The 12117-nt window shown below is 46.9% G+C and overlaps 1 protein-coding gene across 8 annotated transcripts in view; it reads left to right on the top strand.

Annotated features, from left to right (window-relative positions):
* Positions 1 to 12117, top strand: part of ACOX2 (acyl-CoA oxidase 2) — a 35996-nt gene that overhangs the window by 11890 nt on the left and 11989 nt on the right. For all 8 annotated transcript variants that reach the window (XM_034658539.1, XM_034658538.1, XM_034658541.1 and 5 more), the window contains 3 exons: positions 822 to 1001; positions 3064 to 3169; positions 7940 to 8157. In XM_034658539.1, coding sequence (XP_034514430.1) covers positions 822 to 1001; positions 3064 to 3169; positions 7940 to 8157 — 504 coding nt within the window. The remainder of the gene's footprint in view (positions 1 to 821; positions 1002 to 3063; positions 3170 to 7939; positions 8158 to 12117) is intronic.

The following is a 12117-nucleotide window of genomic DNA, read 5'->3' as shown; positions in this document are numbered from 1 at the left end:
GGAAGGCAGGGTTTGCCTCCCCACAACTGGCGGCTTTTGTTCACTCTTGTTCGTGTGTGGGGACTCAGACTGACAAGGCCTCTCATGTTCCTATGTATTGTGGGAGGTTTTTTCAAATCATAAGGGGGATACGGTATCTTGTACTAGACACTCTGTGCCCCACCATGATATGAGCATTACAAATATTTTCCCAGTTTTCACAAATCTTCTATCAGGTGACTATTATTATCCCCATTTAGAGATGGAGAAACTGAGGCCAAGGGAGATGAAGTAACTTGTACAAGCATCATAGAAGTCTCAGCCGAGCTGCCCTGGGAATCCAAGGTTGGCTGAGCCTATAACCACTGGGTCATCAGAGGAAAGGAGCCCAGAGTCACCTATAACTCTCCACTCATGTTAGCATTCTTACACCTATCCTTTCTCAAGTATGAAAATTTAATTTCCACCGTTACTGTACAATTCAGCATGAATCCCCAGATCCCAAGATCCTAACCAGAAGAAAAGATTCTGTTTGCTCAGATACCAAAAAGGTTTATGTTCAGGATCTGAGTGTCTGCCCAGCTCTGCAGTTCCAGCCTCCTTTCCCTGTGGAAGAAACTACAGCCTCGGGGTGCATTTTCTTGAAGGCCTCACAGCAGGCGCGCTCCAGGGGGCTCTGGAGTGGGGATGACCATCAGGAGGGGCCAGGCAGGAGTCTGCATGGCCCTGGTTCTCCCATAGGGAGTATAAGAGTGCATGTTTCTGGGCAACAGGGGTGCTGGGCTGTCCCACAGGGCTCCCCACTGCTTACCTGCTTCCCTCCCCCCCCCCCCCCCCCCCAGGTTTCTGGTGAAAAACTATCAGCAAGCTCATCCAACCCCAGGCTCCACACTGCAGAGGTCTCTCCCTCAGTCTGTTGCATACCTGGCCACAACTGACCTGGCCAGATGCCCAGCCCAGAAAGCAGCTGACTTCCTCCATCCGAAACTCTATACCACAGCCTGGGCACACGTGGCAACCAGGTGAGCAAGAAATTGGCCATTCCATGGGGGGGGGGGAGGCTTCTTCCCACATTAGGGCCCTTGGGATGGGATGGGCGAGCATTCATGGATGCTCCTCTGAAAAGCGCCCCCTTCCCCAGCCTCAGTCCTCTCAGTTCCTGCCACCATGGGCAGAGAAGGGGAAGCCACATCCATGAGCCACCATCACTTCCCCATCCTGGGCAACCTAGTAGAAGGACATCACCGCTCTGGCCAGTGCAAGGAAGTTTTTCTACCTTTTCTTTTTAAGGAGTTTTTTCAAAAAAGATTTTATTTATTTATTTGAGAGAGAGAGAGAGCGAGAGCACAAGCAGAAGGGCAGAGAGAGAAGCAGACTCCCTACTGAGCAGGGGCTCGATCCCAGGACCCTGAGACCATGACCTGAGCTGAAGGCGCTCAACCAAGCCACCCAGGCGCCCCACAATATTTCTATCTTTAGGTTCTTACTGTGATTTGCAATGCAATGAATGTGCCCATTTGTAAATACCACAAAGGTATTAGTATGTAAATACTGATAAATAATAAAGTAAATACCAATACTGTATTTAAAATAGTCTACAAACAAAAAATAATTTTCAAAAAAACACAACTACATCAAGGGATAGGATCAGTTTCTTGCCAGGGTCTATCTAGTGGACTCCAGGGAACACAAACAGGACCAGGGACTCACGTATTCTCTCATTCAACAAAGACCATCGGATACCTCCTGTGCGTCAGAAATGTCCAAACATGCCAAGGGCTGGGAATAAAAAGAGGTCCTGGCCAAACACACACACCATCACAGAAAAGAGAGAGAGACTGAAATATCTAAGAAATTCCTTCTGAAACTCTCCCCAACTAAAACACCAAAACAACCCAGAAGAAATATATTCAGCATATAAAAAGAGGTCTTATACCCCAACCTGTGGTCCAAGGGATGGTTAATAATTATTCAAGATCACAAGCAACTTTGGACATTCATTTATTTATTCCACAAATACTAAGTGCCTACAGTGCACCAGGCACTATTCTAGGCACTAGGGATCTATCAGTAAACCAGTCATAAAAAGCCCAGGCCCTGGGGTGCTAGGGTGGCGCAGTCGTTAAGCATCTGCCTTCAGCTCAGGGCGTGATCCCAGCGTTCTGGGATCCGGCCCCACATCAGGCTCCTCCGCTAGGAGCCTCCTTCTTCCTCTCCCACTCCCCCTGCTTGTGTTCCCTCTCCCGCTGGCTGTCTCTGTCAAATAAATAAAAATAAAATCTTATTAAAAAAAAAAAGCCCAGGCCTTACAGAATTAACATTTCACTTGGGGGAGGTGGCGAGTGCCCAATAATGCTGCTCAGGGTAATTAAAATGTCATTATATTGATTTTTGCTTGGAACTCAATGTGACATCTACTTACGTATTCCCTGACAAGAAAAAATAAATATTGCTTAATAAACAGTGTGTTTTGCATAGAAATTCCAAGGGTCACGAGTGAATGGGCAGGGAACAGAAAATAAAAGAATAAAGGTTAAGTAAATGGCAAATGACCGATTTAGTGGTTTGGAGAACAAGAGTTTGTTTAGTTTTCTTTTCTTTTCTAGCCTTTTAAGGTCCCTTAGGTAGAACCTGAAACAGGCCGAGGTGACTGACAGGCATCACTAGCCTTCACATGAAAACCACTGTCCTTGCTCAGCCCAGAAGTGGGTCAACAGAATGGCCTGAAAACACTGGCAGCAGGATGGGGTCTGCATTAGAAAGGAGGGTCAGTGCCAGCCTAGAGCCTTGAGGCTTTACAGCTCAGAGGTGAAGACGGCTCCACCCCTTAGTAGCTGTGTGACCCCGGACCAGTTAAGTGAGCCACTCTGGGACTCAGTTTTCCCCACTGTAAATTGGGAACGCCCACCCTTTAAAGGGTTAAAGAGATAATGTATAGTAAACATTTAGCTTTGCAACACAAACCAACAGTCAACAAATGGGAATAATGGATTTCTACTTCTGAGGGATCCCCAGGAGACCAGACTCCATCAGTCTCTTCCCCACTCAGTCAGGAAGGTGAACCTTTTTTTCTTTGGCCTTCAGGCTCGTGAAGGACTCTGTGAATCACTTAGAGACTCTGATGCAATCCGGAGCTGACTGGGATGAGGCCTGGAACCAGACCACAATCCTACACCTCCATGCTGCTAAGGTGAGCTGCCCATCAGCTGAAGCCCCAGCCCCTTTCAGGGACCCGTTTTGTTTCCCCAGCAGGCCACCTTGCTGTGAAAATCTGAGCTCTGCCATTATTCCCCAGCCCTGCTCAGTGGCTGCCCTCATTTCACTTCCAAGGCTTTCGTCCAGGGTATTTTAATTAAAGGACTTAACTCCACAGCAATCTTGCTGACAGCTCTTAGGGAAAAATGTAATGAGGCAGTGTTATTGGATTTGCTTCAGGTTGTTCAAATATTTCCTCCCAGATAGAAAAGCAGGTCAAGTCTCCCCTTAGCCCCACAGGCAATCCTTAGATGTCTGATTCAATTTCTACTATGTTTTGTGTTTGTGCATAAATCCCATTCAGTCAGCAAATATTTGAGTGCCCGCTCAACACCAGGCATTGGGCTGGGGGCTGGGGTGGTGCCCTTACACAGTGCAGTCAAGGCAGCACTGTTTTGGGGAAACTCAGGCCGCCACGGGATCCCAGAGAGGTGTAGCTCTACCCGGCGTGAGGATCAGAAATGCTTCCCAGAAGGAGCATAGGCGCCAAGACTTCAAGGATGAGCTGAAATTAGCTAGGCCAAGGGTACAAGCTGTGGTTTGGGAAACAAAGATTTCCTGGCAAAGGCAACAGCAGCAGGTAGAAAAGAAGAGGCCAGAAAAGGCATAGTGCTTGCGGAAATGCAAATTCTCCCAAGGAGGAGCTAAAGGAGGAAGACTGAACCCAGGACAGGAAGGCAGGTAGGGGAGGAGAAAAGACAGGCAAGTCCTGGGACCTACTGCCTCACTGTGAGCTGTTTGGTTTTGTTCTCATTGCAATGGGAAGCCTTTGCAGACTTTGTACGGTGGGAGAGAGGTGATCAGTTTCATCGTAGAAGAATCATGCAAGCTGCCTGGGGAGCAATGCACTGGCGTCTGGAGGCCAGTTAGGAGCAGGCAGCAGCAGTCTGGGCAAGGGCTGAGGGTGGTGCCAGTCATGAACTTGGCAGAGGGCATGGAGAAAAGTGGGTGGCTGCAGACATATGAAGGGGGTAGAAGATAGCTACAGGCTTCAGAGAGTAACGGGGTGGGAAAGAGGTTGTCTCCTGAGCTCTAGCTTAGGCAGCTGAGAATCTGGCCCTACTTACAGCTGGAAAACCAAGGTGAACCCTTCCATCCTCAGGCATCAGGCCCAGAAATTGGCAGGAAAGCCTGAGGAGTGCTCTGGGGCAGCCCTCACAGCACAGGCTGGGCGTGAGCGCCACCTGGTGACCCGCCCCCTCTACCACATCAGCTGGTGCTGATCTTAACGCGGGCACCGTCCACTGGGCAGTATCCACGGCAGGAGCACTCTCCGCTGTGCTAAATGTCCTATCAACACAGAGGAGGGTGAGCCCAGGCTGTGTCCTCCCCAGACAACCACAAAAGGAGCCACAGCTGCCCATTATGCATCCATTTTCCAACCCTCATTTAATACATACCACCCTGAGGGTGAGAGTAGCATAATCTCCATTTTAAGGATGAGGAAACAGAACTCAAAGGAATTAAGTCCCAGAGGTAGAAAATAGTTAAAATGCTTTGCTTTCCTTTCCCTCACAGATGCAAGCTGTGTCCTCAGAGAGCCACTGTGTGTGAGGGAGGGCGGTGATCCCCAAGTTCTAAGGGCACCAAGGGTGGGGAGCTCCACCAGCCTAGAGGAGAGCAAGTCCCTTCTCCTCCAGCCATTGTAAGCTGAAGAAGACTGGCTTCCTGGGGAGATGGTGCCCAAGCTGATTCTCCAGAGTCATAAGGGACAGGGAAATCTGCAATTTCTGAGCTTCGGGCTTTGGAAGAACCACCTATTCTATGGAAACCTTAAGCACCCACCAAGTCCCATCTAGAAACCATAAATATGCAGGTAGAGAGTGACAGCAACACAAGGGAAGTGGGGAACAGTGGCAGAGTGGTGGCCTAAGTTCTGTTCCCAGCTCTGTGCATGACCTGCCTCTCTATGTGACCTCCAGTGTCCTTCCTTCTCTGGGCTGTAACTTCATGGTCTATAAAAAAAGGGGGCATGGAAAAGACTTTTAGGCTCTGATAGGCTCTGGTCCTATTATCTGAGACCCTGCTCAGGAGAGAGGTCCGTCTCTAGGACCATGGGAGCAAATGCTGGTACTCATTCTAATCCAGCCTCAGTCTCTCATGGCTTTGACAAAGCAGGGGAATGGTGAAGAGTACAGACGCTTAACCAGGAGATGGATTATTTTGGTGTGGCTCTTGTTACTACCACTTACTAGCCATGTGACCTTGGCCAAGGAATTCAATCCCTCAATGCCTCAGTCTCCTCACCTACAAAATGGAGCAAATAATAGTACCTACATTTTAAGATTATTATGGAGATTAAATGAGTTAATACATGTAAAATTTAAAGATGCACCTAGCATGTAAATGCTACGCATCCCACCCCCCACACCAAATTAGGCAGGAGGCAAGATTTAAAGCAGCACACACACTAAGTAAATAGAGTTCATTGTGTTCGGAGCATGGTGCCAAAGTTTGGCTCACCTTGTTACCGAAACAGAGGCCACAGGGGCCGGGGCCCTCAGGCAGCTATTTCTCACACCACTCCACAACCCATGGCCTTGAGAATTTAAGGATGTGGCCCTCAGATGAGAAAAGGGAAGCGGGGTCTGTCCAGTTTGAGCACCAAGGGCTGTGTGACTCAGCAGAGGCAGCAGGGCACATCTGCTCCCCTTCTACACCCAAATGGTTCAAGCCCAGTGTGGCTGTGAGCACAACAGGTCCAGCTGGCAGAGCGGTGTTGTCAACTCCCGTGTGAGGCCTCCGTGGGGAAGGCAGATCCTTTCCAAGTGAGAAATCTAATGGGGTCACTGCCCTGTTGAAGACTTCGGTGGCTCTCTGACCCCCACAGAATGAAATCCCAACTGATGTGATCTGATGTGGGTCTCGGTGGTGAACGGTCAAGAAAGAATTCCTGAGCCATTTTCGGTGCAAAAAAAAAGGTGGTTTTGTTAAAGCACAGGGACAAGACCAGTGGGCAGAAAAATCTGCCCTGGAATTGTGAAGAGCGATTGATTATATACATTTAAATTGTGAGGGGTACAGGCAAAAGAAGTTTCCAAAAGGATTTTCATACGTTAAAGAAGACTTACTGGATCCTGGGGGCCCAGCTATTGTCAAGCTTAGGTTGTTTTTTCCTCTAGCAAGGCATTAACATTAAGACAGTTGGGGAGTTCCTGGAGGAAGGTCATATTCTGTCTGTCTCAAGTATTTGTCAGTGAGCTGCAAGTTATAAGGAAGTTTCACTTCATCTACATTTCTTGTGCCTTTGTTCCCCACTTCACCAGCCCTTCACTGGCCTGGGTCCGCGGTGCCACCCCACCTAACTCGTGTAGTTCTGTCATCACTTCATTATGCCCCAGGGGTGCAGCGGCAGATTGCTTGCAGCCTCCTGCAAGTACAGCCCTGTGCACATGTCAATAACCCCTGCCTTGTCCCCCGAGGAAGCTTCTTTGAACCCTCAAGACAGTCTAAGCCTTGCTTCTTAAGGCATTACTGGAAGCTGTCCGGAAATCTGCATTTTCACAAGATGCTCAGCTGATCTGTATGCACATAAACATCGGAGAAGAGTTTTAGATGCTCTCCTTTCCTCCCTCCCCTCCGTGGAATTCATACACCTAACCTGGTAACAGGGATGTGCATCCGTCTTGGGGAGAAGGGGAATCTTCAAAGTACTCGACAACCAGTAGGGGGGCACAAGCCAATCAGAAAGGACTTCAGGCCTAAGGGAAGTAGGGGCCTGAAAGCCTCCTGCTGGGTCAGGCATTCATCCTTTATTTGTGGAGCTGTGGGGAGGAGGGAGTCCCAGGGAAAGATCCCAGCTGACAGAGGCGGGTCTCGCTGGGTTGAGGACAGTGGTCACTTACTAAGTGGTACCAAACTTCTATAATTTTTTTAAAGTAAGCTCTACGCTTGAACTCACGACCTTGAGATCAAGAGTCATATGCTCCACTGACTGAGCCAACCAGGTGCCCAAAAGTTTTTTTTTTTTGTTTTGTTTTTTAAAGATTTTATTTATTTATTCGACAGAGATAGAGACAGCCAGCGAGAGAGGGAACACAAGCAGGGGGAGTGGGAGAGGAAGAAGCAGGCTCGCAGTGGAGGAGCCTGATGTGGGGCTCAATCCCATAACACCGGGATCACGCCCTGAGCCGAAGGCAGATGCTTAACCGCTGTGGCACCCAGGCGCCCCCAAAAGTTTTATTTTAACTAGTGACAAAGCCAGACTGTTGGATATGGGCTGAATAACAGCCCTGCTCACCCTTACCTTGCAGAGTTTACTTTCTAGCTGGGATAAATTTTCTGTCCATCACGTACCTCTACTTTCTCAACCAAGACACACACAAGCACACATACACACACTACACTGCCTTGAACGTGGCAAACAAACCGCTGTTTTCTCAAGAAAAGGGGTGCTGTCCTCCACTGTCTCCAGGCCAGCCTCCAATACCCCTGTATTCTTTCTACTTTCAAACCTCCTTGAAATTTCCCCCAAACAGAATGAAGAAGCTGGGGGCCAACTCCCAGGGCCCACAAGCCCCTGACAGGAGCACGTGCGTGCACACACACCATCGAGATCCACCGTGAACCCAGAGCACAGGCCGCTGCTCATCGGCCCGCAGGGAAACACTGGGCCACAGCGAGCTTACTCTGGCAGTCTTGCCCGGCTTCCAGGATGACTTCTGTAGGCAGCAATCCAAAGCTCATGGATCTTCGTGTCTTTTAGGCGCACTGCTACTACATCAGTGTGAAGAGTTTTACAGAAACTCTGCAGAAACTAGAAAACGAACCAGAGGTTCAGCAGGTGATCAAACACCTCTGTGACCTCTATGCTCTCCACGGCATCCTGACCAGTGCCGCTGACTTTCTCCACGATGGCTTCCTGTCTGGGGCCCAAGTAGATGCGGTGAGAACTGCCTACCTGGACCTGCTCCGCCTCATCCGGTGAGTGGCTGGCCCTCAAACCATGGTAAACGTCTGAGAAGAGCCCTAGATAGACCCTTTGCTCACTTCCCACTCCCAAACCCGCAGCTCCCAAACCTGGCTAAATGGGGTCTGGCGAAAGCAGCAAACACCCTGGAGAGGGCGACACTGTAGCATGATGGACTAATGAAAGAAAAAAAATGAAAAAACAATTAGAAATAAAAATGCTTAAGAACAAATGATCTCAGCCGAATACTCTTCAGCATTGTAAAGGAAACAGGAATAGCATCTAAGTGCAGCATCCGACTGTATTCATAATATGTACTAATAATATTAATCAGTCAATCTTTGCTAATATTTAAGGAGCACGTATATGTGCCAGGCATTATGCCAAAAGCTTTCACGTACATCATCTCATTTAATCCTTACAGCCTTTTGAAATGAATACGATTAATCTCCCCATTTTACTGGGGAGGAAATTCAGGCTGAGGGAAGTAAGTAACTTGCCCAAGGTCTCACCATCAGCCGGAGGAGGAACCAGGTGCAATCTGGGGCCTGTCTGACCCCTGAGCATATGCTCTTAAACAGTACTAAAGTTAAGGTGGGGCAGTTGTTTATTTCAAATATATCCTTGTATTTGTTGAATGTGCTTAGGCAAACTCTTACTAAGTGGACTAAATTTATTTTAATCCTCCCTCAGCTTCAAGATGATTTTTTTTTAACCCGGTAATTCATACACGGATTCATAAAGCAATGATACAAATCGTCCTTAAATGCAACATAATGCAGTGCAGTTAAGGGTCATGACATACATTTAATGTGATGCTTTCATTCTGTTACATTATATGTAATCCAAATGATCACTTTAAAAACATCGAAACCAAAGCCCCAACCTGAACAAGGTGCTGGAAGAAACAAAACAAAACAGGGTAGTCACCCTTGTCAGTAAGATAAAAATGGGGTACTTGAGAATGCAAACTTTTCTGAGAAAATAGGATGACTGTTTGATGTGGGGTAGTATGACGTGTGTGCGTGCACACATACCTTTTCCCCTAGAACCTCCAATAGTTCACGTTATCTGTAAGACTAAGATAATAAAAAGGCAAAAGATTTGAAATATAAAAAATAAGCTACTTGTGACAAAGTTTATAAAAAATCTAGATCAAATTATTTTTATTTCTAACAACATGCAACATGTTACAAACCATTTATGACTCCATATAAGCACCTAACAGATATTCAATGGTCAGTAAACGTTCAATTAAGTTATCAAAAACTGTCAAAAATACATTTTATACAAGTATGCCCCAGGTATTAAATTTTCCCTAATATGGAGAATCCAGTGGTGGGAACCATTAATAGCAGAACTGAGTATTGCACAGTTCAAGCCCAAGTGTTTCTAATTCTGAAAAGCTTGGGGTTTTGTTTTTGTTTTAAGATTTACTTATTCATTTGAGAGAGAGAGAGACCCTGAGTCGGGGGAGGGACTGAGGGAGAAAGTAAGAGAGAGAATCTTCAAGCAGACTCCCGCTGAGCACACGGCCCAATGCACAGGACTCTGAGATCATGACCTGAGCCAAAATCAAGAGTCAGGGACTTCACTGACTGAGCCACCCAGGTGCCCCTGAAATGCTGTGAATTTTAAAGCATGTGAAGACAATAAGATTCTAGCCCTGATTGACAGAGATGATGAAACTACAAAAGATCACCCTAACACCTCATAGGCAGGACTTTTTTTATCTGCAACAGCATTTCTAAGTGCTTGCCTTGGCGCCAGGGAGTTACAACTTAAGACCAAAAGCACTGACACTAATAGGCAACTTATGCATGCATCTAATCCACAAATTGATTTACTCAGGTTATGGTTCGTAAGTAAGCTTCCTATCACTGCAAGGAAGTTAGGTATGGAACAGACTCCATGCTTGTAACAGTTCTGTGTCACAATCCCCCCCTTGATTACTTAGTATCACCCTGTGATTTCTGAGATGACAAATGAAGGATGGCACACTATTCCATGTGACACTAAGAACCAGCTCTCTGTGTAATGGCAATTAACTGACCCCAAGCAGTTTATAGTTATTTAAGGGGTTGTAAAATCTCAGGTGGGGGACATACAGGTGAAGACAGCAGATTAAACATATGCATTTACTTTTGTTCCCTCCTGAAACCCCATGAAAACACCAGAAAATGGGTTAAAATTTTTAAAAAGGTCTAAACCCACAAAAAGAAAAAGAACAGGGGAGGAAACATGAAAATAAGAAAGTAGATGGACAGTGACTTAGCAGATCTCAGAAAACTGGATCATAAACTAGGAGTGGGATTATACCAAAGGACCCCAAGAACTAGCAGCACCGTATGCCTCTGGCAATAGGGGTGAAGGTAAGACCCACAGGATGGGCTGAAAGTCTGTTTCCAGAAGGAGCCGAACTCCCAGTTCCCCTCCTTCGCTGCAAGTAGTTTTGAGAGTTTCCTTGACACCACCGTGGCAGAAGGGTACACAGACAGTCTGTGGGCCGGGGAACATCAGACATAGTTGCGAATGAGGCTACCCTACGAAAACAGGGGCCTAAATAAATGTTTACAGGCAAAGTGCTAACCGAAGCCCCCTCTCCCAGCCCTCTCTTCCCTGGTTCCCAGAAAACTGGTAGCCAGGCTAGTATGCTACAGGAAGACGATAGCATGCTCCTTCTCTGGAGAATCTGACCAGCTCAAAGGAGAGAGAACTGAAGATACTGACACCAAGGTGTCCCCGATTCACTCCATAGTGAATTCCACACATTGATAAGCACACCCAGACTTGTGATCAGCTAGCTAATGCCCCACTCTTAGCTATGATCGGAAACTCAGGATCCCCGTGCCCCACTCTTAGCTACGATCGGAGACTTGGGATCCCCAGACACCTGGGGGAAGCCTCTGACATAAACCAAAGACCCAAACAAGCAAGAATGAAACAAGTTGGAGGGCACAAGAGAATCTTCAGGGAGAAGGAATCTTTTTAGAAAGATCAGTAATATCCTCAAAGAGTTAAGAGGAGATACAGCAACCACAAAACAAGAATGTCATTTCTTTTTTTTTTTTTTTAAGATTTTATTTACTTATTTGACAGAGAAAGACACAGCCAGCGAAGAAGGGAACTCAAGCAGGGGGAGTGGGAGAAGAAGCAGGCTCCCAGCAGAGCAGGGAGCCCAATGCGGGGCTTGATCCCAGGACCCTGGGATCACGCCCTGAGCCATAGGCAGACGCTTAACGACTGAGCCACCCACGAGCCCCAGAATGTCATTTCCTGGGGCGCCTGGGTGGCACAGCAGTTAAGCATCTGCCTTCGGCTCAGGGCGTGATCCCGGCGTTATGGGATCGAGCCCCACATCAGGCTCCTCCGCTGTGAGCCTGCTTCTTCCTCTCCCACTCCCCCTGCTTGTGTTCCCTCTCTCGCTGGCTGTCTCTATCTCTGTCAAATAAATAAATAAAATCTTTTGAAAAAAAAAAAAAAAAAAGAATGTCATTTCCTAAGAAGCAATAGTCAGAAGAAAAAAAAAAAGAGCTCTATGAAACTAAAAAATGATAGTGGAAATGAAGAACTCAGTGGAAGGACTGGAAGAGAAAGTTACATAAATCTCACAGAGAAGAAGGCAAAAAGACAAAAAGATAAAAACTAGGAGAAAAGATAAAAATAGTAAGAAGACTGATCCTAACTGGCCGTCATCTGAAAAAGAGGTCTAGAAAGAGCAGACAGAGAAAATAGAAGGGAACAAACCATTAATAAAATAATTCAAGAAAATATTCCTCAAATGAAGAGCACGAGTTTCAGACCGAAAGCCGTAGATGTTTACAGACTAGAGGAGACAAACACAGAAGAAATAAGTCAAGCATACAGTGTGCAAAATGGTAAATAAATGCTATGAAGAAAAGGAAAGCAGGGAAGAGGATGAGGAATGCTGGGGGTGCAACGCAGGGTTGGGGGTTCTGTAGTTTTATTTTTTA

The sequence above is a fragment of the Ailuropoda melanoleuca genome, chromosome 4, assembly GCF_002007445.2.
Source record: "Ailuropoda melanoleuca isolate Jingjing chromosome 4, ASM200744v2, whole genome shotgun sequence".
In the NCBI taxonomy this organism is placed as follows: domain Eukaryota; kingdom Metazoa; phylum Chordata; class Mammalia; order Carnivora; family Ursidae; genus Ailuropoda; species Ailuropoda melanoleuca.
Note: the sequence above shows the minus strand (reverse complement) of the source record. Positions and strands in the feature narration are given on the sequence as shown.